General features: G+C 45.6%; 1 protein-coding gene across 3 annotated transcripts in view; it reads left to right on the top strand.

Annotated features, from left to right (window-relative positions):
- The first annotated feature begins 441 nt into the window (after positions 1 to 441).
- The window catches only part of SEMA4B (semaphorin 4B), a 37,015-nt gene continuing 11,497 nt past the window's right edge, over positions 442 to 25,959 (top strand). Inside the window, exons 1-3 of one of the 3 annotated variants that reach the window (XM_036735454.1) lie at positions 442 to 550; positions 3,496 to 3,548; positions 12,033 to 12,320. In XM_036735454.1, coding sequence (XP_036591349.1) covers positions 12,218 to 12,320 — 103 coding nt within the window. In that variant the 5' untranslated portion in view covers positions 442 to 550; positions 3,496 to 3,548; positions 12,033 to 12,217. Of the gene's footprint in view, positions 551 to 3,189; positions 3,272 to 3,492; positions 3,549 to 12,032; positions 12,321 to 25,959 lie in introns of those variants that run through there. The other 2 variants (XM_036735453.1, XM_036735455.1) reach the window with 2 other exon arrangements.

Below are 25,959 nucleotides of genomic sequence, written 5' to 3'. Positions count from 1 at the left end.
ACCCCCCACCCCAAACCCTCATCACTTGTAAGGGGGTTGAGGGTGGGAAGGACAGGTTGAGCACAGGGGAAGGCACCCTGTTTGGCCAGGCTGTTGCCTCCAAATGGCAGAAAACCACAGGCCGTGCTGTGGCATAAAGAAAAGAACAAACATAAAGGCCTCGTAGAACACTGGCCAGAAGACTAGGCTGAGATTCAGCGCCATCGGCTCACCCTGTGGCCTTTGCCCTAAACCCTGCTTCTCCCTCAGCTGCTAGAAGGCTGTCAAGGATCCGTGGGTTGCCTGAAAGACACTTTTTTTTTTCCTACGGGGAAAGGTACGGGATTAATAGCTGCTGAAAACTGGCCGGCCAACCAAGTAATAGTCATCAGGGAGAGTACGGAAGCTAGGAGCCACCTTCGAACATGCCGTAAACAGAGTGAAGGGGTGGAGTCTTGGCTCGGAGCCCTGCATTTCCTGGGACCCACAGGACTAGTGGGTGGAACAGCCACAGCCAAACTGCTCTGCTGGGACGGGAAGCACGAAAGGAGCCCCAGAGAGAGAAGTCGTGGTGAGTGCTGTTGGGGAGCCAAATTCTTGTGGACTATCCAAAGCAAAGGGCCCAGGGCTCCCCCCCAGGAAGGGGCTGGTGTGGGGGGAGGGGCAGAGAGAGGGGGCTTCCTAGCAGGAGCCCGTCTCCAGGCCAGGGGTCAGGTCGGAAGCTGCTTCCTCCTTGTCCAGGTACGGTCTTCCTGGGATTGGGGGGAGGGGTGCAGGTCAGGAGTCTCCCTGGCCTTTGAAAGGGCTTGTGTGCCAGGACTGAGAAAAAGTCACTCTTTCCAGCAGGGTGGCTCCAGGGCTTTCCTGGGGACTCCGGGACTTCAGAAATGCATCCAGTCTCCTAGGGCTATTCCCTGTCTTTTCTTCTAGCCCCCCCTCACTCCCTCGCCTCCAGCCCCCGGGCTGCCAGCTGCTCCCTCCTCTCTCCCAGCTTTGATTTCCATTCCAGAGAACGGGCTGATTTAACGAGGCTGCTAGCCCACAGTTTCTTTCCCTGGGGCCTCTCTGAAGTGGAGACCACCAGGGGGGCACTCCCCAGCAGAATGTGGGCTTAGCAGGCTGGGTACTCTGTGTGACCCAGTTGCTAAGGCAGTGCCTGAGGCTGGTCCCATGTTCCCATGGCAACCGGGGGCCAAGCTCCTAAGCCATTAGGGCAGAGCTTTGTACCGGGGACGAGGGGCTGGTCAAGCCAGGGAAGGAGTTCGCCCCGGTAGACGGCAGCCTTAGAAGGGCCGGCTAGATCCAGCTGCTGAGGCAGGCTCGGGGCTGGAGGCACATACACTTTTCCTTATGCCTGTCTCCAAAAATGGCAGTCATGGTGAAGATCAGCCGATTCCTGCCTTTCTTTGATCTTGGGTGGAAGAATGAACTTTGGGCCTGGACATGTGTACAGAAGGTGGGGATGGATCTAGGGAACAGTGCTGAATTCCAGGAGCATAGATTTTCAGGCTCGTAAGGACCATAGAGGTCATCTGGTCCAACCCCCTCATTTTATAGAAGAGGAAACAAAAGACTTTCAGGCTAACTAGAGATCCAGACACCTGATTCACCTTGGTCAGATCACCTCACCTCCGAGACTCACTTTCCTCCTCTATAAAATGGGAAAAATGATATCCACCCTAGTGCTTTACAGGGCACTGTGAGAACTTCGTGGGATAGTAAGTGAAAGTCCTTTGACAAGTATTGAGGCCTATATCAGCATAATGAAATGGCCTTCTTTTTCTAATTGTGGAGAGCTCTAGGAATTCTTTTCTATTTCTTGTTTGTGGAGTTTTAGCAATCGATGGCAGGATACCCCCCTAGGGAGATGTGAGGATACCTGCGTACTCTGCCATGAGCCCTCATCTGTGGACTCCAAGGTGACACCCTTGGGGATAGCTGAAAAAAGAGGGGGGCATTCCTCACTCTCCCTAGTGTTGGTCCCATGCCCAAGGACTCTTGCTTGAGTGCAGCGCTTAACAACAGGGCTCTTAATAAATTCCCCAGAGCAGCCAATCATTTGGAACTTCTCAAAAATGCCTGGAGTTTCCAAAGGCACTGAGGCTGCATTTGTATAGGCCAGGAAAATTCCTCAGTTGCCCCGAAGCAGAGAAGTTGGATTTCAATACCCACATTGTCAGTATGGTATAGAGTTTCTATGTTGTTGTGGAAAGTGCTTTTGTAAACCTCAAAACCCTGTTTCAGTGAAAGTTGTTAGTTATTGCTAATAGCCGTAGGATTGATGGAAGGGTGGGGGTGGGGTGGGGTGATAGCAGCAGCCAGCAGCAGCCGTAGTAGTAGTAGTAGTAGTAGTAGTAGTAGTAGTAGTAGTAGTAGTAGTAGTAGTGGTAGTAACTGAATTTCTTTTGGAAGGTTAGGGGGCAGGAGGAGGAGAGAAAGCAAGGAGCATTTGTATGGGCCGTTCTAAAGTGACTCAGAAACCAAAACAGCTCTGGAAATGGGCATAAAGCAGCATTATTCCAGCCTGCTCAAAGTTTAATTGTATTTTATCTTGTTTTGTTTTTGAATCATGGGAATGTGTGCTGATGCAGCTCTATAGGAAAAAGGTCTTCAAATTTCAGCCTCCTTACCCAGTCCTGCCCTAGTTATTAAATCTGACTAATGTTAATCCACGAAGGTTCTTTTTCTTGGAAATCTACTGGAAGGAAGAGACACTACTATGACACATCCAGGTCTCTGAGAGGTTAGAACAAAAACAGAGGACCAGAGATCCCCAGAGATCTTGGTGAAACATGTTTTTATTGTGGAGAGACTTCAAGGATCATAAATCTTCAAATCACAAATTTTACAGCTAGAAGGGGTCTTAGAGATCATTGAATCCAATCCCCTCATTTTATAGATGAGGAAATTAATGCCTAGAGAGATTAAATGATTTGTCTGAGGTCACATAAAGAGTGATAGAACCAGGATTTGAATCTAGCTCTCCTGTCTACCAAGGAACAGCTAAGTGGCACAGTGGGTAGAATACTGGGCCTGGAGTCAGGAAGACTCATCTTCCTGAGTTCAAATCCAGCCTCTGATACTTCCTAGCTGTGTGACCTTGGGCAAGTCACTTAACCGTGTCTGCCACAGTTTCTCATCTGTAAAATGAACTGAAGAAGGAGATGACAAACCACTCCAGTATTTTTACCAAGAAAACTCCAGAAGGGGTCACAAAGAGTGAGACACCACCGAAAACCAACTGAACAACTCCTGTCTACATAGCCAACATTCTCCTGTACCACAAACAGAGGTACAATGATGCAGTCTGGGACATAATTCTGATTGCACATAAGCCTCTTAGCATATGATAATTTGGATGATTGGGAGAAGAAATTTCCTGAAGGGTAAAGAGCAATGTGTCTTAATATCCTTTTTACATATTAGTATTTTGTGGTGATGGAATGGATTACCTTGCTTTGTGAGGAGAAAGTTCAGCATTCACTCTACTGACAGAATTTTGTCTGGTTTCAGCAGGTAGTGGAGAGGCCAAGGAGGTAGTTACAGAAATTCTTCTCTGTAGCAGAAAGGTAAGATTCTCTGTGGTGTCTACTGCCTTCCCTCTCTCCTCCCCTTCCCTCACTTCTGAATAGTTTACTTGGGTTCCTGTGGAAGTTGGGGTGAGAAGAATTTGGAAAGATGGGTGTGAATGGCTCAGATGGCTTCAAGAAACTTTTTATCTCCAGACGACCAGCGAATTTATCTCCCTATCTTACTTCTTCCTGTCTTAGTCCAGATCTAGGGCACACCTGCAACCCTAGTAGTATTCAGAACTCACTCTCGATAGTTATTCAGCCCCCAATGTGAAAGCTGGATAGAGTGGCATTTCCAGGAGGCATAACGGGGTCTGGTTCTGCCCTCGTATGGCATTGCTGGCCAGAAAATACCCAGACTCAGTGCTTTGGTTAGGTCATCTCCATACTGGGAGAAATTTTTCCCTCTGCCATTGTAGTCACCATTTGAATGGCAGCAAATGGGCAGCCCACCATGCTGAGTTGTGAGTGGGACATTCCTGCTCTGGGGATAGGGGTCACCATGGAGAGGTCCAGGGCTGCTGCCTAGCCTTCAGAAAGAGAGGAGATAGATGGCAGCCTTCCTCACTTCCAGTGCCCTTGCCTGCCCCAAGGCCATCCCAGAGAGCGAAGAGCTTTCTCTACTAAATGTATGTTACCCAGGAATAGGTCTCATCTTGGGATAACTGAAACCACAACCTGGGTGACCTAAGGTGACTACGAAAATTCAGGGGTCAGAGAACCCCACCCCCTTTCTGAGAGTGACTGTGTTGGCCTGGGGGGATGTAGAAAGGGACAAGGGACAATGGGAGGGAACTGGGGAATCAGGAAAGTTACTGGTTGGCTCTCTGAGCTGTGGGAAGGCTGTGCCCTGGTGGATCTCTTCCCCTTTGATGATGCAATGACCAGGTGCCTGTGGTCAGAGTAGGGCCTGAGGGGGAAGAAACTGGTCTTCCAGAAAGTGAAAGATCTCAGCCCTACTTATGCTTGAGAAATAAATAGTGGGAACTCACACCATTGGATTCAGGTCACTCCAATAAGAGACCAAGGAATCACCTCCCCATCTCTCCGCCATATCCACATCTACCCCTCTTTCTTGTTCTTCGCTGCTAGCAGCGGCTCCCTTCTGGCTCTGTGGTGAGGTGGCTTTGGTTCAGCAGGAGGTCATAGCATCAGCAGAGCACCCCAGGTGCCCCTGTGGGGCAGCAGGCGCCAGGCACCATCCAGACTAATTGTTTCCTCCCCCTCTCCATCCCCTCAGCAGGCCGGCAGACAGGCAGGCACACAACCCCTTTTGGGGTGGCTGCTTCTTGTTGGCACAGGGACAGGTCGCACTTTGAAGGTTGCACCATAACCCTTCGGGGTAGGGGGTGGGGGTTCTCCTCCCAGGGAGTGGCCAGCTCAGGTCTGAACAGGTCTTGGCCCAGAGCGGGGGTGACTCGGTGGCTCCCTCAGCCCTCAGGCGGTTCACTCATTGCACCAAGCTGGACCGGCCGGTTCCTTTCCTCTGAAAGAACTTATGCCTAGCACCAAAAAATGGGGAAGAAACCCCTGAGACTGAGAGTGGGGAGGGGAGTGGTGGGGAAGTTTAAACCTGAGGGCAAAACAAGGAAGAATTCAGCCTGAGGATACTGAGTGGGGATTGCTAAGGTCAAGCCAATCCTCCCCGTTGTAAATACATTTATCAGAGGATCATATATTTAGACCTGGGAGGTTCCTTGGAAATCATCTCGTCCAAACTCCTTGTTTTATAGATGAGGGAACAGGCTCAGAAATGGAAAGTGACTTACCCAAAGTCACTTTTTAAAAATTTTTTAAAGATTTTTAAGTGACAGGTGTTAAGTGGCAGGATTTGAACCCAGGTCCTTTGATACCAAATGTAGTTAAGAAATTCTAAGACTGAGAATAACTTTAGAAGGGCAAAGAGTTGGGGGTAGGGGAGGGAGAGGGGAGAGGTTAAGGACTCAAGAGAAAGTAGAGATATGATTATGGGGATTTAGATGAGACCATAGGTATCTCCAGATTCATGGTTTTTTTTTTTAAGTGGTCTAGCAGATTGAGTTTTAGGTAATATTAGTTCTGAGGCTCTGAATAGATACCCTTGGCCAAGAGGGCACTCACTGCCCAGAGGAAGCTGGTAGTGTCCTAGGCCTGCCCACCATTGGTTGATTCAAAAGCTCACAGTAGGTGGGTGTGTCAGCTGGGCCTTTTTCCTTGCAGAATTATCTTGATGCTGTAGCTCAGTTCCAGCCCTAGCCCCTAGGGAAGAGACACAAGGGCAAATAAGCCACTCTTAGAAGGTGGTATAGGGCCACAGCTGCACGCTGGCATATATTAGGGGAGAGGGGGTGGGGTGGTGCAGGGGGTGGTGCAGATGGCAGGGTGCCAGGGCCTGGTGAGCTGAAAGAATTGGCATCATGCCAGTTCGTGTCTGTGAGGCCCAGGTAGGCAAGATGCCAGCCCAGTGCCCAGAGAGTGGGGAGGAGCCTGGGCCCTTTCCTCGGGGCAGAAGGAAGGGGTGGAGAGGGCTGGGTTTGAGCTCCATTAGGCCTCGTGGGATGGTTAGGCAGGAAGAGAGTGAAGTGGCTTTTCTTTCAGGATCTCCAACCCTGCCACCTTAGTGTCTCTGGGAGCCTGGTTCTAAAAAGAAAACTACACCTAGTGTGGAATTGTGGGAGCAGGTTAGACTGGAGTTCAGACTGGGCATAGGACTTGTGGTCCCGGGGAGGGATTTGTTCACAATGGGAGTAACCCCTCCTACAATCAAGAAGAACTCTAGCATTTCTCCAGCCTTTGCATTAACCCCCACTCTCCGCGTCCCAACCCCCACTCCCACCCCCATAGTTCACATTAACTAGAAAAGTGCTATTTACCCTTCAGCTGTTTAATGAATATTTATTACTAAGATGCCTCCTGCCATAAATGTGACCTTTATTGATATTCTCCTCACCACTGTGCTTCTGTGTCCCCCTCCTTTCTCTGCCCTTCTCTTTTTCCTTTGATTTATGCTAATTTTACATTCTCTCCATAATCTCTTCTTTGTTTTCCCATCTCTCTTCATTTTTGGCCATTAATCTTTTCCTCTTTTTTTTCTCTTCCTCCTCTCCTTCTATATTCGCTCATATTTTTTCTGACTACTAAAACGGATGGATCGTGTAGTCTTTTTTTTTTTACCCTTTTTATTCTATTCCCATGCCTTCCTCACTAACACACATTTTTTAACCTCTTACTATTTTCTCTCCTCCTCTTTTTTTCACACATGTGTAAATGAGAGAGAGGGTCCATTTGTGAAAGTTGGTATATTGTTACATCTGAGTCTTCACGATAGCGAGAGTTGTGTGTGGGTACCAAGAGTGGCATGTGAAGTTAGGAGGGAGGTCAGGGCCTGCCCTTAGTGGGGCTTGAGTTCATTACTCTATGGAATTTTTCCGCCCTCACTCAATCAGCAGTGTCTACTGTAAGGATGAAGAAAGCAACACTAATTTGCTCACTCCCCTCCTATAACTCCCCTTCCCAGCCACTTCCTGAGGTCTTTATAAACAGTGTTGTGACTGAGAAAGAGTAGAAAAGATCTACGGGTCACAGGACTGGGGGAGTCTACATGCATTTGAGAACAGTATGAGCCAGCTGTGGGATGCAACCGGGCAAATGTCTCCTCGGAGATTTTTCTCTCTGTCCAGTGGGGACAATTTAGCATAGTAACTAAAAACAAAATAGATTATAGGAATGGTGGTACCATGCTGGGCCCCACCTTGTGCTATGTATATTACACACACACACTCCCATTTAAACATTTGAGTTTAAAAACTTCACATTCTCCTTCATCCTATAGTTTTCCATTGGGTTCCTACTATTTAATTCAATGATTCAGCAAACATTTATTAAATTTTTATTATTTACAAGGCACTGTGATAGGTGCTAGGTTGTGCAAAGGTGAAAGATGACAATGCATTTAACTTGGGGATGAGGGTTGAGGGAATACTTGCATGCATATATACATACATGTGTATATACACATATACACACACACACACACACACACACACACTCTCTCTCTCTCTCTCTCTCTCTCTCTCTCTCTCTCTCTCTCTCTCTTTCCCAGGATGACACAGTAAAAGCCTAAGGAAGAATTTGAATTGAGATCTTTTTGACTACAGGGTCCAGTGCTCTAACCATCATACCACCTAGCTGCCTACGGATAGATATACACACACATATACGTGTATGTGTGTCTTTGTGTGCATATTTGTGTGTGTGTGGGCAGCTACATGATGTAATGGATAGGCCCTAGAGTCAGAAAAATCGTGATACAAGTCCCTCCTCAGATACTTATTGTGTGACCCTGGGCAAGTCACTTAAACTCATTCTCAGTCACCTCACCTATAAAGTGGGGTTAATAATAGCGCCTACCTTACAGAGCTGTTGTGAAGGCTAGATGACAAGATGACGTATGTCAAGTACTTTGTAAACCTTAAAGCACTATATAGACGCTAGCTGTATGCACCATGCTAGTAGGTACTGTGGGAAATTTAAAAGAAATGTTAAATGTGGTCCTTGTACTCTGGTGTATCCACAAGTCATTTAAATAATAACAAAAGAATGACAAAATAAACACTTAAAGTGACTGGCATTTAAGGACCTGAATGCCTAGAAAAGGATGCAGGCACCCCGAGGAACTAGCATCAGGCCTTAGGAAGAAGCCTTCCCAGATGAGTCTCATTTCATTTTTGTGACAGGATGGCTGGTTTAGTAGAACAGGAGAATACTGTAGTCTTAGTATACCTTGACAGCAGTGGAGGATATTACCGTGTATGTCCAGACATCTAAAACTCTACACGTCCAAAACAGAACTCATTATCTTTCCCCCAAACCCTCCCCACCTCCTCCCAGTCCCTCAGGCTCTTAACCCAGGAGTCACCTGGACTCCTCACTATCTCTTACCACCCATATCGAAGCTGTTGCCAAGGCTTGCCTATTTCACCTTTGCAATATCTCTTGAATACGCCCCTTTCTCTCCTCCACATCTCTTGAATACACCCCTTTCTCTCCTCCGACATTGCCCCTGCTCTCGTGCAAGCCTTATCACCTCATTATTGCAATAGCCAACTAGTAGGTCTCCCTGCCACAAGCCTCTCGCCACTCCAGTCCATCTCCATTCAACCACCAATGTGATTTTCCTAAAATGCAGGTCCAATCATGGCATTCCCATACTCAGTAAACTCTAGTAGCTCCCTAATCACCTCCAGGATCAAATGGAAAAATCTTCTGTTTGGCATTTAAAGCCCTTTATAACTTATGCCCCCACCAACCTTTCCAGTCTTCTTATACCTCACATTTCCTCCTGTATTCTTTGACCTATTGACACTGGCCTCCTTGCTGTTCCAGAAACAAGACACTCCATTTCTCAACTCCAGGCATTTTTTCTTGTTCTTTTCCTTGTCGGTAATGTTCTACTTCCTTGTCTTTGCCTCCTGGCTTCCTTCAAGTCCCAACTAAAATCCTACCTTCCACAGGAAATCTTTCCCAGTCTCTTTTATTTCTAGCACATTGCTTCTGTTAATTATTTTCTTTTTATCTGTTGTTTGCCTGTTCTCTACCCTGTGAGATTATGAGCTCCTTGAGAGAGAGGACTATATTTTCACTTTCTTTGCACCTCCAGCACATAGCGCAGCATCTGGCACATTGTAAGCAATTAATAAATGTTAATTGACTGACTGACCGAAGTAGGCTGGACGATACTACAGTTAGGCAGATCTGGAACTGGTTGAACAACTGTATACAAAGAGAGCTGATTAATGAATCGGTGTAATCTTGGAGAGAGGTTTCTAGTGGCATGCTACAGGGCTATGTTCTTGACCCTTCCCTAGTCTCCATTTTTATGAGTGACTTAAATGGAGACATCAGAGGCAGGCTTATCATATTTGTAGATGGGAAAACATAGCTGTTATGTTAGCTGCCAGAGTCGAGATTCAGAATGCACTTGGCATTTATGATGAATGCTGCAGAGAAATGAACAATACGCAATTTAACAGAGAGAAGTGTAAAGTCCTCATTTGGGTTCCAAAAGCAAAGGAGTCGAAAGCTGAAGGAGTCTTGATTTAATAGCAGTTCTTATGACTAGGGATTTTAGTTGACTTAATAAGCTTAATTTGAATCATCATTGTGATGTAGCTACTTAAAAAATCATAGACTAAATTAATAAAAATTTGGAAAAAATATGGCACCTGGATTAAAGTAACAATGCCACTGTACTCTGATGGTTAGGACACAGCAGGAATATTGACCCTTTAAAAGAGGGACTAGTTAATCAGAGTTAATCCAGAAGAAGAGGCAACTGAAGACAATAGAAACAGAAGAAAATGTAAAACATGACATAGATTGTTTAAGGAAGTTAGAATGTCTTTAAGCTAGAGAAGACTAAGGAGAGACAAAATAACTATGTTCATACATTTCACACAGAATCTTTGGTTTCTAAGGGACTTCAAGGGTTACCTAATCCAACTCATCTCCTCTATAACATCTCTGAAAATTGGATATCCAGCTTCACCTTAAAAACCACCAGTGATGGGAAGCCCACTCCCCAACGCAGGCCATTCCACTTTTGAACAACTCTGATTATTACAAAATTTTCCTTAAACATAGTCAAAATCTCTCAGGAGATCACACCCTAGTTTTGTCCTCTGGAGCCAAGGGGAGCAAGTCTTTTCCTTATTACACATGACAATACTTGAAAATAGCCATCATGTCTGTCTTCTTCTCCAGGATAAATCTCCCCTGTTTTTTCAATCAATCCTTCTACAGCATGGTGTTCAGGCTTGGAGTCATTCTGGTCACCCTCCTCTGGATAGGGTCCAGAGTCCTTTTCAAAAGGTCATGGGGCTAAAATCTCTGTCTGAAGCAATAGTGCCCCAGGTCATGATGCTCCAGATCTGGTCTAGTCACGGTAGAGGGAAACCATTACTTCCCTCTTTCTGAAAACTATGTCCCTCTTCATAAGGGCCTAAGATTGTGCAAACATCTGACTGGGTCTTTCATGTGTCATACTTTGAACTCGTGGAGCTTTTGGTCTACTAAAACCCCCAGATTTTTTCCATCCTATCTCTCAGTGCCTCCCCTAGCCTGGAATTGTCCAGATGATTTTGTGAAACCCAGGGGAGAGTTGAATGCATCCCTTGTTAAATTTGATATGGTGTCTCATAGAAGAGGAAGAACACTTATTCTGAGATGCTTCAGAGGGAAGAGCTAGTTGTGGTTACAAGGAAGCTGGAAAAAATTGTGGAAAAACTTTCCAAAGATGAGTTGTCCAACGGTAGAACAAACTCCTTGGTGAAGGAGTGAACCTTTCTTCACTGAGAACATTGAAGCAGAAGATGGATGACCAGGGACCAGGTCAGGGATGCTGAAGAGAGGATTGTAACATGGATAGGAAGTTACCTAAGGTGACCTCTAAGGTCCCTTCAAACCCTAAATTCTTCTCCAACACTCATTCCTCTCCTTCTGAACTCCTGCAGTACTTGCAGTCAGTAATATCAATTTTGCCTGTAATTGTATGCTGCCTTGTATTGTTTGATATTGTTTCGTGTGTAGTTTATCTCTCCGACTAGATCGTAAGCTTCCTAAACTGAGGAGACATATTTTAGACTTCTGTGTTTTGCAACAGTGCAGGATGCATAGTAGATGCTTTATAAACACATGACCCTATTGATCGCTTCAGCACTTGGGAGGAAACTGGGTGATTGGAATATGGCTTGATTGGGGTGACCTGCTTCCTAACTCTCTCCCACCAGAAAAAGGCTTGGTTATCACTATCTTTGGTCCCCTGAATTGGGAGGTTCCTGGGGATGGGGAAGACTGTAGATTCTGTTGAAGAGGATGGGACCAGAAAGGGGGCTGGGAACTTGTCCCATTTTAAATCCCTCTCTCCTCCCAAAACCTTCTGACCCAAGATCTTTCCTTAGCCTAATTATTTGAAGGGTAAGAGAAGGAGTCTGGGCCTGGCAGGAGAAAGAGACAGAGAGAGAGACAGAGACAGGGAGAAAGACAGAGAGAAAATAAGTAAAGGGAAGCAGAATGGGGCTTGGGGAATGGGGAATAGACGGGAATATCGAGTGACTGACTCTTGGCTTTGGTTTGCAGCCCCATCCCTTTTCATCCTTATCAATGAATATTTTAGCGTCCATTAGATCCATCCACCGTGTTATAAAGGCTCAATGCCTCAACTCTATTCGGATTTTTGAGATCTTCCCCAGAGGGAAAACGGAGGTTTTTCCAGGTTGGGGGAGAAGAGGATTATTATTCTACTCTGACTGTCTAGAAGCTGAGGAGCAGCTGGGTTAGCAGCCTTTATTTCTTTTTCCTACTTCCCCCCCCCCCCCCCAGCGCCTCATCGCACCCAGATTTCTGTGTGTTTGTGTGTGCGTGTGCGTGTGTGCGTGCGTGCGCGCGTGTGTGCCCGCGCGTGGAGTCCTTGCCCACCACCTGTCCCCTCTTCCCCCCGTGCAGGTCTGGAGGTTGGGGCAGGGCTTGCATCTCGAGGGGGCCGGGCTCGGCTGGTGCCGGGGGCGGGAGCAGCGGCCGGAGAGTCGAGTTGTGCAGCCGGAGCTGGAGCCCACAGCCGCCTCTCTGCGTTCGCTCCTACTCGCTCCCTCCGTCCCTCCTCCTCCTCCTTCCCTCCGGCTGCCGCCGTGATGGGCTTCGGGAGCCGGCTGGCCCAGCTGGGCGCCCTGTTTCTGCTGCTGCGGCCGGAGTCTCTGTCCGAAGCGATCGTGCCCCGGGTCAGCCTGTCTTACGGTGAGTGGGGCCGCTAGCACGCACCCGGGAGGTGCAACCTGCGGTAGGAAAGGAGAAGGGGGAGCTGGCTGGGGTCCTGGCGGGGGAAGGGGAGGGGAGGGGAGAGAAGGGAGAAAGAAAGAAAGGAATGGGAGGGGGATCCGGTGACAAAGAGGGAAGGGGAAAGAACGGGAGGGGGATGCTCTCCCCGAGCTGTGAATGCTGGGGGAATGAGGGACCCCCTGGAGCTTTCCCTTCCACCTCCAGGTTCAGAGCATGGCAGCAGGGTTGGCCGACCCTCAGCCCCTACCAAGCTCTTGCTTGTTTGGTTTCTTCCTTTTCTTTTTCATGGTCCGCGGAACTCTTCCCTCTGGTCCCTCAGCAGCCCTCTTCCCCACCCCCACCTCCCCTTGCCTCTCGAATTCGGTTTCTTTGAGAGAGACTCTCGGTGCTGCTTGTAGTCCTTAGCTGTCTGCCTCCCCCCACCCCCCTTCCCTTTGATGCTGACCAGAACCCTTGCCCTGCAGCCCTGCCCTGAGCCGGGCCCCAGGGGGGTGGGGAGAAAGGGGCCCAGCCAGTCCCAGTCACATAAACACTGGGGCTCTGGTATTCCAGGCAAGTTGTAGCACAGCCCAAGGAGCCGCAGCTAAGCACGGGGCTTCTCCACTCCTTCCCATGGAGGTGCTGGGCACAGTCCCACTTAGACCTTCCCGGTCCCTGGCTACCCGCTGCCCTTCCAAACCCCTTCTACTGAGCCTCTGCTTTCTCCAAGACCTCTTCAGTTTTCCTGGCTTTCAACATCTCTGAAATAGCCTTTATCTGCATCTCATTCTCCCTGGACAGATTCTCCAAAAAGGGATTTGGGAGAGTGGGGGTGGGGAGGGCTTGCACGAACAAGAGAGAGAATAAAGATCCCTGTGGGATGGAAGAGTCTGGGCTCTGGCTGCTGGGTTTAGACCTCGAGTCCCTGGGAATTCTCCCCTCCTGCCCCATCCCTCTCTCAAACCCCCCAAATCAACATACCTACAGGTTGCCATTTTCAGATGCAAGTCTAGTAACAGTGATCCTACCAGGATCATCTAACGGTACTCTGTGACATCCACTATGGCTCTTTTCCCTTTCTCTCATGGCTCCATCCCCTCCTCTGCTCCCCACCCCGCCATAGCTTCAGATTCCCTTCCTCTTCCTTTCTCCTTCATGAAGCAGAGGTACAAATCATTCCTTCCATACTTGATGCCCGAGGTTGTTCTGAGGGTCAGGTTAGATATGTTGGCAAAAGCAGTTTGGAAAGATAAACGATTCTACAAAATGTAAGGTATGGTGTGATTATTGTTATTATTGTAAGAAGATGTATAACCCACGTGTATTTCCACACCCTCTTTTCCACCCACGCAGGTTGTGGGTGGTTTTCCAACCACATACAACTATAAGGCAATACTATCATGTGAGAACAGAGACTTGTGTCTTTTAATACGTTGTGTTAGTACCTAGCACCCCGGGGTGCTTAATGAATGTGAGCTACAGGGACAGATAGCTGATTTGGGAGAACAACTGGGCCCCATCTGTGGATCTGTCACAGTTGGCTCTGTGAACCTCCATTCTCATCTTCATTAAAAAGTACTTAGTATTCCCACCTTACCCCATCTCTACACTATATCCTGCTAGACCCTCTGTGTTTTTATTTCCATAGAATGATTTAGATTCTCTAACAGAGAAAACAAACCTGCTGTTTTTCTGCTTGCCTCTGGGTTAGGAAGAAGGATGGGAGAGTCGAGACTATGAGAAAATAAGATGATGTCTGGAAACCTTTTTGAGAGCCCCTGATGAAAGGAACTGTAGAATTTAGAACGTTGTTATTATTCTATGGACGGCTGCTTCTTAACCATGCCCACCTCCACAGGCTGCTTGTGAGCACATGTTTACACACAACAGAACACACCTCCACAAAGTGGCTCATAAACACATTTATGGCCAATTGTATAGGCCTTCCCAGGCCATTGGTGCACATAGTCACCCACAGGCACTGGTACACATATTTATTCTTTGGGTGAATGTGTATGTAAAAAAAAATCCCATACTTAGAATTCACATTTATATGATGATTTAAGGCTTATAAAGTACTTTTTTTCACAATGCCCCTAAGAGATAGGTTATGCAAGTTTATCTCTATTTTGCAAATGAGGGAACCAAGACAGAGACCTCAGAGGATCATAGGTTTGGAGCTGACCTCAGAGTTCACCTAGTCCAGCTCCATCGTTTTATAGATATAGGGTATAAAACAGAGGTCCAGAGAGTTTGATCGACTTACTGAAGGTCACAAAGCTCAGAAGTGATGGAAACAGGTTTGGACGTCAGTTCCTAATCTCCAAAGCCACCACTCTTTCACATCCCAAAGCTAGTCAGTGTGAGAGCTGGGATCAAAACCAGGCCTCCTGACTTCCAAGTCCAACAGCATGGGTTTTGTGGACCCCTCTGGAAGTCTAGTGAAACCTATAGATGGATTCCTCAGAATAATATTTTTAAATTATTAAAGGAAAGGCTAAATTTTAGTTAGAAGTTAGTGAAAATAAAGTTGTAAATTTTTCCCCATCCAAGTTCACTGACCCCCTGAGTCCTTCAGGTTAAGAATCCTTACATTACACCAAGCGGCCTCCTGTGCGCCAGTGTGAGCGTTCACAATCTTTCAAGTTGCCCCTACACCCGTGTTGGCACGGCCTTCTTTGCCACTACCGACTATTTCTGTCTAGTCACTTTGCTTTTCATATATTCAGCCTCTAATAGAAGAAGGAGGTCCCCATGGGAGGCTGCCCAGGCGACAGAATAGTCTAACCCCTGGAGTGTTGCCTCAGGCCGTTTCCTGCTTTTTCCCTTGGGGGCTTGTTAGATGTTCCTGGCAGAGGATCTGCCCTTGGGGCTCATGGCCACAGTGGACTGCTTGGCACAATGACATAGTTTCCCTCCCTCGTGGAACAGGGACAGAGATATGGAGAGTTGGAGTATGGCTTAAATACTACTGTCTTACTTCCCTACCCTCTCTACACTCACCACCCTTAAATGACCTCTGAGATCCCAGGACATCCAAATTACTGAACTGTGGGCTTCATCTGTGATCTCAAACAAAAGCACCATGCATCGAAGAGAGAGACTGCTACTATCTTTGATGTCTAATCCCACATCTGCTTGGGACCCCTCATGCTTGGCACCAGGAGTAGGGCTATGGGTGTTTTTGTTCCTATTCATGGCCTACCTACTCCTTATGGTTCTCACACAGTGACACAGTAAATGAGGAAGGAAGACCACAGCCCAGCTTGGGAGGGGCTCTACCACAGTGGGGACTGTTGGTCGTGGCTGGCCAAGTAAGGGCCTCTTAGCTGGTGAAATGATTTGCCTTGGCGAATGGAAATGCTTCCAGGATTTCTTTGGAATTCTGAGTTGTCTTTTATTGGAAACAGAATATTCCTTGCATTTGTAACATCTAGCTTCAGGAATTAAACTGCTATTCAGAGCTTAAAGACCAGGAGTGATGCTGACTGAAAATGGTGACACAGACCAGTTGGACCTCAGGATCCTGTTAGAGCACGTCTCTGCAATGCTTCTTCAGCTTTCACATGTTTTATTAGGGCTACTTGTTTACATCATTAAAGTGAGTTATTAATCTTCAGCTGCCCGAGAAATTGCCAGACTGAATGGAAAAGGTTTGAACTCAGTAATTTTTGAACTGATGTTTACCAGCTGTGTGACACTGGACAAAACACTTACCCTCTCTGGGCCCACAGTTCCTCTTTTGTTGGACTAGGGAATTGGACTAGATAGCCTCTGAGTCCCTTTCTAGCTCTAGATTATGATTAGGAAAATAGGGAGTGTAGAAAGCTGCACTCACAGCATATTTAGCAGAAGGAATCTGCCACAATGCCCTCTGCATCCTATGATAAAGCTTGATGTCCATGTCACTGAGCGGTGGGACTGAAAAGACCAAGGAGTGAATTGTTGGTCCTTCCCATGCTGGCTTCGTATTTCTCTTCTGGCTAGTGGAACTTATTGTTTGCAAGGCTTGTCTATATGTATGAGTCTCTTCCTTCACTCCCGTGGCTGCCAGGTGCCTTTGCTCCAAATGGGTCTCCCTTTTCACCTATGATTCAGTGATATCTTTATGGCAGTCCTGATGCCCACCTCTCTTTAAGTGGTCCTAATCCAACTCACCTTTCTCTAGTGAAATAGCCTGCCTTTTGTGCTTCATTTTTAGAAGAAATTGCTCAAACGGTATGTCTAGATCAAAAGAAAATTTCTTAGGAGGGGCCTCATTCTCCCTGTTCTCAGGAGCCATGGCTGTGGCTGTGCCCTGAAATTCAGAGAAGGTAAACGGAAGTTAACAAACCGCAGTAGTCTTTCACTTTCTCTGGGTTCTGGGCCTCACCTCACCTTCCACTCCTTACCTCCCTTGTTCCTGCTGGTTCTCATCCCATCTACATTGTAACCTATATTCTACCAAATGTCGAAATGCCAGCAACTCCTGTGCTAAATTTGCAAAGTGTGACCTTTCGATGCACACCCTGGGCACACCTGAAGCAGATGGCAGGTTGCCTGACTGTAAGGTGTCTGTGGCTCAAGTAGAAAGGGGGATCTCCTCAGCCTCTCTGTCTAATACTATCTTCTTTGCTGAAGCCTGGGCAGTTAGGTGGTTCAGTGGTTAGAGCAGGAAGACCTGAGTTCAAATGTGCCCTCACACACTTACCAGCCTATGACTCTGGGCAAGTCAGTTAACCTCTGTCTGCCTCAGTTTTCTCATCTACAAAGTAAGGATAATAGTAGCATCTACCTCATAGGCTTGTTGTAAGGATCAAGTGAGAAAATACACACCAAGAGCTTTGTAAACCTTAAAGTGCTGGCTATTATTGTTAAGCCATTTCTGCATTAGAGCAGAGTCCCAACTGGTAAAATGGCAGTAAGAATGAATCACCATTTCAGTAGGAGGAGAGAAGGGACTTAAGGTTACCCCATCCCAACTAAAGGCTATGATAGAGCCCCTCCCTAGGGCCAGGACTAATGGATTTCTCTGATAATGCAATTTCAAAGACCTTGTTTGTAGCTGAGAGTTTTTACTTCTCCCTTGAAGATGATGTCAGAACTGAAAAGTGTATTCTCTTTTAGAAGGTATTTCTACTTGCATTTCTTCTTTTTTAGTGATTTTCTAAGGCCAGATAGTCCTTACCAGCTCCACTCAGTCATCCTCATCCATCTCTATTCTCATTCCTGGTCCTTTTTTTCCCCTGATTTCTTTCCATGTATATTTTGTTTCTCTGGGGAGCAGAGATGGACCTTGGAAAATCATGCCTTGATGGGATGCTTGTAGGTCCTGGACAGAAGGACAAGATACTCTTGGCCTGTGTTGTTCTCTTCCTGTCCTAACCCTTTGGTAGAGTCTAATTAATTTTCCTGAAATATTATCTTCCTGTCTCTGAATTTTTCTCCAGAAAATTCACTGTCAAAATTGCTCATTTTTCCAAATTTCTTAGCTTTATATTTGATTCTCTCTCAGGCACTCTCTGAAAACTCCCATAGGAGTATCATTGGCCTATGGCAAAAACAGGACTTTCTTCCCTGTATGTGGTACACTTCAGAAAAATCCTTTGTGCCTTGACAATGTTCTTTCAGGGTTCAACTAACTAGGAAAAGGATTCTTAACCTTTTTGGTATCATGGACCCTTTAGCAGTCTGGTGAAGCCAATGCATACCTTCTCAGAATATTTTAAAATGCATAAAATGAAATACATAGAATTGCAAAGGAAATATTGAAATATAGTAGAATAATAATCCTAATTGCTAGTATTTGTATGACACTTTAAAGTTTGCAAAAGTGTTTTACTTTACCCTCACAACAAACCTGGGAAGTAGGTGCCTATTTTTTTATTAAAGTTCACTGACCTCTGATTTCAGAAACACCTAGACTAGGCAGAAAGTTGAGAAAATGACTCTTTGGTCTGTCTTTGAAGTATTCATATAAAAACCCAACTCTGAGAGCATAGTGAATTGGGGAAGGCAGGGTATTTGTATTAGTTGTGGAGACAGAAGACAGTGGTAGTACCAGCAAAAAAAATGATAATAAAAATAAGTAATAGTAGTAGAATTTTAAAAATAATAAATAGCTAGCATTTATATGAAGCTTTAAGATTTTACAAACATTATTTCATTTCATCCTCACAACTGAGATAGGTGGTGTTATTATCTCTATTTCATAGATGAGGAAACTGAGTCAGAAAGAAGTTAAAGTGACTTGCCTAGGGTCATGCAACTAGTAAATATTTGAGGCCAGTTTTGAACTCAGGTTTTCCAGTCTCCAGGCCCAGCATTCTATCCATTGCACCAATTAGGTAACTTAAATACACCGATAATTTTAAAATTTTACTTTTAGCCATTTCATCCAGGCTTTCTTTGATTACTGGACCCTTTTTAACTTCTAAAAAGAGGTCAGACTAACTCATTTCCCTTTCCCTATCTTTGCCCGTTTTCTGTGGCTAATGTTCACAAAGAAATAGACAAAAGACTTCCACATAGGGCAGAGGAGAGGAAGCCAGGGGGTTAGCTGATTTTACTCAGACCTTGTATCATTGAGAATTTGCTGTTATTTGCATTTGTTAAAGTCAGCCTCATATTAAATGCTATACAGGATAGGGACTAAAGATAGTTCCCACCTGAAGATGCTCAGTTTAAAAACACATCGAAATGCAGTCTGAGTGACCATACTTTGGAACTGAGTAGGACCACCTGGCAGAGATGCGTGAGGTACTTGACAAATTGTGTAGTGTTGAATCAGTCCCATTCACTCACTGAAAGGCTATTTCTGATCAAGCATTTGGAAATGGAGCAGTGGGAGAGGAAAGACAGACCAAAGAGTCATTTTCCCAACATTCCTCCTAATCTAGGTGTTATGAAATCAGAGGTCAGTGAACTTTTTAAAAAGTCAGCACCTATTTAAAAAAAAAAACTTAAAAAAACCCCTCACTTTAAAAAAAAAACACCAGAGTTGTAAGAATAAAGTAAAACACTTTTGCAAACCGTAAAGTGTTATATAAATTCTAGCAATCACTATTATTAATCTACAGTTTGAAATTGGGAAAAAAAAACAATGGGGAGCCTTTTGTCCAACTCCTTCATTTTACAGCTGAGGAAACCGAGGTGCAGGTAATATGAGTGACTTACCCAAGGTGATATGACAAGGTAAATGACCAAGCTAGGATTTGAATCCACCTCCTCCAAATCCATATCCAGAGTTCTTACCACGGCGACAGGAGAGATGGTAAAATTAAGTAATGGTAGTCTTCTACCATTAGTAGACTGGGCTAAACCTATTGTGTTTTCTTTTGTATTAGCTTGGATACATGCTCATGTATTCACCATATGCCCCTACTTTATCCTAGTGCCTACGTTCAGCAGGCAAAGCTTTTGTGCCAGGACCCCGAGCTTAGGAATCATCTATGGACTCTGAGGAACGAGGGCAATGCCTCATAGAAACACATTTTCATGAGGACTGAGGTCTCTGATTTTTCCTTGCATTCTATGCTGACCTCCTAGATATCCAGGAAGCAAATACTGACCACAGCTCCTGCTTGGAACATTTGCCTTTGGCCCACTCTGGCCACCTCAGACCCCATCTTTGTGGTATTATTGGATGCACCTGGCTTGAGGTAGAGGGATGGGTCCTCTTGCATTTTTAGCATCCTTTTGACTATTGTTCTGCAACTTAGCACGAAGAGGGTTTTTGGAGCCAAAGGTCTCCCTTCAGGGAGCATGACCTCCCGGGATTCCACTCTTCAGGGCTTGACCCTAAGGACTGCAAGTGAGGGTGCCTATGGCCCCTCTCCCAAAGGGACAGCCTGATGTTTTGAAGTAAGGGTGGTGCTCTGCCCTAGCCCGGAGAGAAGAGGTGGACTCAGATTCAGCTTCCCTGGGCCCTTCCCTGCCCTAGCTGACTTGGGTGGTGCTGACAAGAGGAAGTGCATCCGGAATACAGACTGGCCCCAATTCACTGCTGAGTCAGCATTCACCACCCTGCCGGAGGGATGAGAGCACAAGGTAATCTGTAACTTGGTATAAAGTTACTAGGGGAAAGGGACTTGAGATTACCAGCAGGGGCATCTTCAGAGAGTAAGATTTGGGGTTGAGGCTCTAGCTCCAGAAACTTCTGGAGCTAACATGCTGGGGCATACCCTTCTCACCTACCCCCTAGGTCTGCAGGGGTGATTAACTTTTTTAATGTCACAGACTTTTTGGTAATTGGTGAAGACTATGGACCACTACCTTCTCAAGAATAATGTTTTAAAATGCATAAAATAAAATGTCAGATTACAAAGGAAACTGACCATACTGAAATATAATTATCTAAACACTGAAGCAAAAACCAAGTTTTCTATTGCAGGGTAAGAACCTTTGCTCTAGGGTGTAGGTGAAGGGAAGTGCCAGGAAAGACATTCCCTGCTCCACCATTCTTAAAGATAGCTTTTAATATTTAACCAAGTTTTGTGGGGTGGAGGAGGGTGGATTTTGGCCTTTCTGTTAAGGAGAGAAGAGAGCAGTGGACTGAGACTAGGGAGGAAGGGGAAAGGGAGGGCAGGAATCTGAGTCACTGTTCTCCTGCTTTGGGTGGGGACAGCACTGAGCACTGTTCTTGTCTCACCTCAGAGAGCTCCACGTTTCTACCTGAGTCACTAGGATTGGGAGAAACTTTAGGTGAGGCTGGGAGCTGGGCAAATAATGCATCATTTCCTGCTGATATAGTCCCAGGCCCCCTAGGGTGGGGGAGCAGGTGATAGGAACGCTATGGTTCCTCTTCTTGACGTCAACTTCACCCATCCTGAAAAATCCAGCTCATTTGTTTCTAGGGCAGCAAGAAAGACCTCCTTTAACCTCATCTTATACTAGGGAGATTAGTCCTAGGGAAACTCTACAACTGGGCTCTCTGGATACTTATAAACCCAGCCAAGCCAGGCTTTGAGTCTTCTTGCTTGGCTGCATTCTCAAGATAAGATGTTGGTTTTACTCCGGACCTAGACTGAGTTAATTGTTAATAATCACAACGGTGAGGTGGCCTAGTAGATGGATGGAGCACAGAACTTGGGAGTCAGGAAGATCTAGATCTGAAACCCACCTCAGACATTCATTATCTGGCCAAGTCATTTAACCTCTCTGAGCCTCAGCAGAATGGGCATAAAAGTATCTGTTACACTTCACAGGGTTTCTATGAGGATCAAATGAGCTAATATAAGATATCCTAAAAATCTCGGTTCAATTAATAGCTTTAAAATGGCACCAAGACTTTGAGACATCATGTATGTATATATGTATGTATGCCATATTATCCATTTGGGACATCATATATACACAGACGCACAACATATATACGTGTGTGTGTGTATGTATATATGTATATATACTACTTTGCAAACCTGTCCAGGTTCTCCAGCTATAAGGTGCTTTGGTTAAAGCCAGTTATTACTTCAGTCAGTCACTCAAAAAGCCTTCATTAAGTGCCTGCTGTTTGGCAGCAGCTGTGCTAAATGCTAGAGATACTGTCACAATGAATGTTTAGTGCTTTACAATTTACAAAGCCTCTCTGTACCCATTATCTTATTTGATCTTCACAGAGGCTCTGTGAGCTAGGTAATATAAGTATCATTATCCCCATTTCACAGATGAGAGTAAGTGACTACTTAATCAAGTAACAGAGAAAGGACCCTGGAGCTTCAGACTCCACCAATTACTGCTTTTTTTCTGCTCCTCCAGATGTACTCTCTTTTGTTCCCAGAAGAGGAAGTGAGATCACCCGAGGAGGACGGGTGGGCTTGGGCTTTTCTTGAGGGTGTGTGGGACAATAATTCCCCAAGGTCTTTCAAGGTAAAGACAGAGGCTTTATTTGTAAGTCTCATGCGAGAACTGGGCATCGCCTACTCCAGGGCAGAATGCGGTAGGGAGGCCAGTTATAGAGAGCAGACAGGCAGTTTACATATCCCTCGAAGACAATTCTAAGAAATGCCCCTAAAAACCCCCTTACAAAACAATTCTAAGAAGCCCCAGAAACTGGATATCCCCATCGGTGGGGATGATTGGCCTCACATTCTTGAAACAAATAAAGATTCTTAATCTAACACCTTAAACCCCAAACTAAAAGACAGCAGTTACAGGCATGATGCAGAATGTGGGTATATGTGGTATATGTGCAAGTTTAAGTGGGGAGGGGGAGGGTTAACTTTAAACTTTATGATATAGCTCAGGCTTTATGGAGGCTGAAATATTAAGTATCCTTTTCCTTAAATGAGAGACTTTCAGCCATTCCACTCAAGGGGAAAGCTAAGATTGTTGGGCCACATGGGAACAAGATCCTCAGGTCTTGCTGCTCCCCCACCTTCCCTTCCCCCCAGCGTAAGTGGGAAAACTTGTCACAGCCTCAGGCAAACTCTGTTCTCAGGAGTTCTGGACAAACCCGTCTGAGATGTCAGGCTCTCCGGTCTCTGCGTTTACAAGCCCCAATAGGGCACAGACACACTCTCATGATCCCTGAGGAAACAAGAGGTGTCCAGATAGACTCACACAAGAGTCAAAAAACATGCTTGTGAGCGCTGTGAAGTACATGCAAGGAAGGACACACACACACACAGGTGTGTACACACGTGCAAAAAGCAATAAAGGCTTGTTGACATGCATATGCTATATACAAATGAGAACACATACAAGCACAGGCGTGTACTAAGGCGTAGGCACACACACAAGCAAGAACAGGCAGACAGAGACATTTAACCACAGTCATAGGCGTGAGTATGGTCACAAAGGAGCAAGCAGATTTGATGCCTGTTGTCTGTCACAAGCAAATATGTTCATATAGAAACATACATGCTGGGGAAAAGAGCAATCAGAGGACCTAAGTTTGAATTAGGCTTTTGTCACTTATCTGTATAATCTTGGGCAAATCATTTAACCTTCTAGGCCTCAGTTTCCTTATGTTTTAATTGGAGAAATTGTATTCAATGGCCTCTAATACTCCTACCAGCTCTAAATCTATATGAGCTTATGGGTCTACTGGCATATGCATGTTGTATTTACGTGTGTGTGTACAGACATGTACACATCGTGTCACTGTGTCTGTTTGTATAATACATATGGTCTTTCTTTCCTAGGTTTGCATGCTGCCATGCTGCCTTGCCTTGTCATATAAGGGGATTAGATACGTTAGTTTCAGTCTGTGCCCAATCTCCACGGGCCCAGGCAATGTGGTACTCTGGGTTCATTTCCTCTGGGGCCAAGCAAAGCAAGCGTAATCCATCTTCTGTATTACATTCCTTAAAATACATGAAAACAGCTATCCTGGCCCCCCGAGTCTGTTCTCTCCAGGCTAGACCCTGGGCGTTGGGACAAGCGGGTGCCAGTCTGCTATCTACCAGCTATGGGACTTTGGACAAGTGACTTAGCCTCCCTCAGATTGGATTCCTCATTTGTAAGACTATTTTGGGGGGTGGGGGTGGGTTATAGCCCCAGAACCTTCTGAGTGATTGCAGATGCGCTCATAGAATCAAATGGTTTTAGACCAAATGATCCCTAAATTCTCTTCTATCCCTAAACCTCTTTGGTTATATGATTGCTACATCTCAAATTGAGCCCTCCAAACATGGAAGGTTGAAACTGAGTCTCTGATGACCCTGGGCACTCACCATGGCAGTGCCCAATGGCATTCTGCACTATGGCAGGTAGAGTAGAACTAAGATTCCTTCAGGGCTCTTTGGCATTGGAGTTTCCCTCTTTCAAAGACTAGTCTTACTCATCAGGCATATCAAAATCCAACATGGTCATACACTATTGAAATTAAAAATGTACGAGGAAGTAAGAGGCCTCCTCTGGCTACCAGAATTCAGTTACAGGTAACTAAAGGAAAATAGAGAGCTTTGGGAGATTCTGGCTCTCTGAATTTAGGAGATGGACAGGGGTGGGGAAGGGGAGAAGAATCCTGTCTTTGACACCTAGAAACTTTGTGGTAAGGGTGAGATGTCTTGGTTGGTTCAATATAGCTCTCTTCCTTTAGGCAAATTACAACTGATAGACTGTGGTGATTTCATGTAGAGATAGAGCTAGAGATATATACACACATATATATATATACGTACACATGCATACACACATATATATGGTTCAACATTGTCTTCTTCCTTTGGGCAAATTGCAGTTTATTTACTGCAGTGATTTCATATGTGTGTGTGTGTGTATACACACACACACACAATACATGTATACATACCCACATATGGTGAGGGAGGAATGGACTGGCTAACTTGGGAAATTTGTTTTAGTAGAGGAAGTGAGAGCCTGGGAGCCGGGGAGCCTGGGTTCTCTTTCTGGCTTACCTTGGCCAGCTGCCTGAGGGACATTGAGCTATTTATTCTCTGTTCTCTCTCAGGTCTTAGTTTCTCCAGTGTGGCAATGACTGCCCCACCCCCTGAGTTTCTCTTCTATAACACTCAGTTTTACACCCTGGAGGCATAACTAAAGATTTCTGTGCTCTGTGGGAATTCTAAGAGCTTTGTTTTAACCGCTTTTAAAGAATCAGACCATAGAAAATAACAACTCACGTTCATACAGTAGCCCTTAAAGTTTGCTCAGTGTTTGAAGAAAGTAGGGAAATATTTTATAGATAAAGAAACTAAGGCTTTGAGGAACCAGGTGATTTGCTCAGGATCACATAGTTAGCTAGTGAATATCTATCTATAGCAGATTTTAAATCCAGATCTTTTCTTATTTCAAGTCTAATGTTCCAGCTGTTACCCCTGCTACTTCTAAATTCTCTCTTCTCTTTAAGACTAGGACAAATTATCAAACTCCTATGCACTCAGTGTCTCTTGAAGGCCTGCAATGTGCAGAGCGTTGTTGGGGGAGAAGGAGTGTAGAAAAGAAATAGAAGACATGGTTATGGCTTTTAAAATGAGGCCTGAGTCAGAATAACAGAGAAAAGGGCATGGTTGGGGTGAGAGCCCTTCCATTGGTACATCTTGGGTGGCTATACTTCATATCCTTGTTATCTCCAACCAGCCCTTTCTGGAGAAGTGAAGGCGGAATGGGGCAGGGAGCTCAAGGGTTGATAACTGTGTGGTTCAAAGTACAAACAGCTCATCAATCAAAAAGTAATTAGACATCAACTAATTGGGAAAACTTTCCAAAGGTAGAGAGGCTAGATCGGGGAAGGCAGGGAATTAGCACTGGAAAATTACCACTAGCATCAGAAACCATGAAGTGACATTAGGAATGTAGAGGGGCCCAACAAAGCCAGAAGTGCTTTGAGATGTGGCAGCTCCCAGAAAGTCTGGCTTCACTTCGGGTTTGATAGATGCTATAGAATAACTTAATCCCTCTCCATCCAAAGTTGGCGTCAAAAGCTTTTTAGTACAAAGTTAGAATTAGAATTGTAGGGTCATAGATTTGAAAGCTGGAAGGGACCCTAGTGGCCTTCTAGTCTATGTACCTGGTTGTTGGTCATCCCACCTTTGTTCAGAGCTCTCCAATGAAGGGGAAACCACCACTTCCTAAGGCAGCTGTCACGTCCCCCCCTGAGGTTTCTCCAAACTAAAAATCTAGACCCCTCAAATAATCTTCAAAGGGCCTGGACCCAAGATCCTTCACCATCCCG

This window comes from Trichosurus vulpecula, chromosome 8 (assembly GCF_011100635.1).
Source record: "Trichosurus vulpecula isolate mTriVul1 chromosome 8, mTriVul1.pri, whole genome shotgun sequence".
NCBI classification, from domain to species: Eukaryota; Metazoa; Chordata; class Mammalia; order Diprotodontia; family Phalangeridae; genus Trichosurus; species Trichosurus vulpecula.
This window is presented reverse-complemented; position numbering and strand designations above follow the sequence as displayed.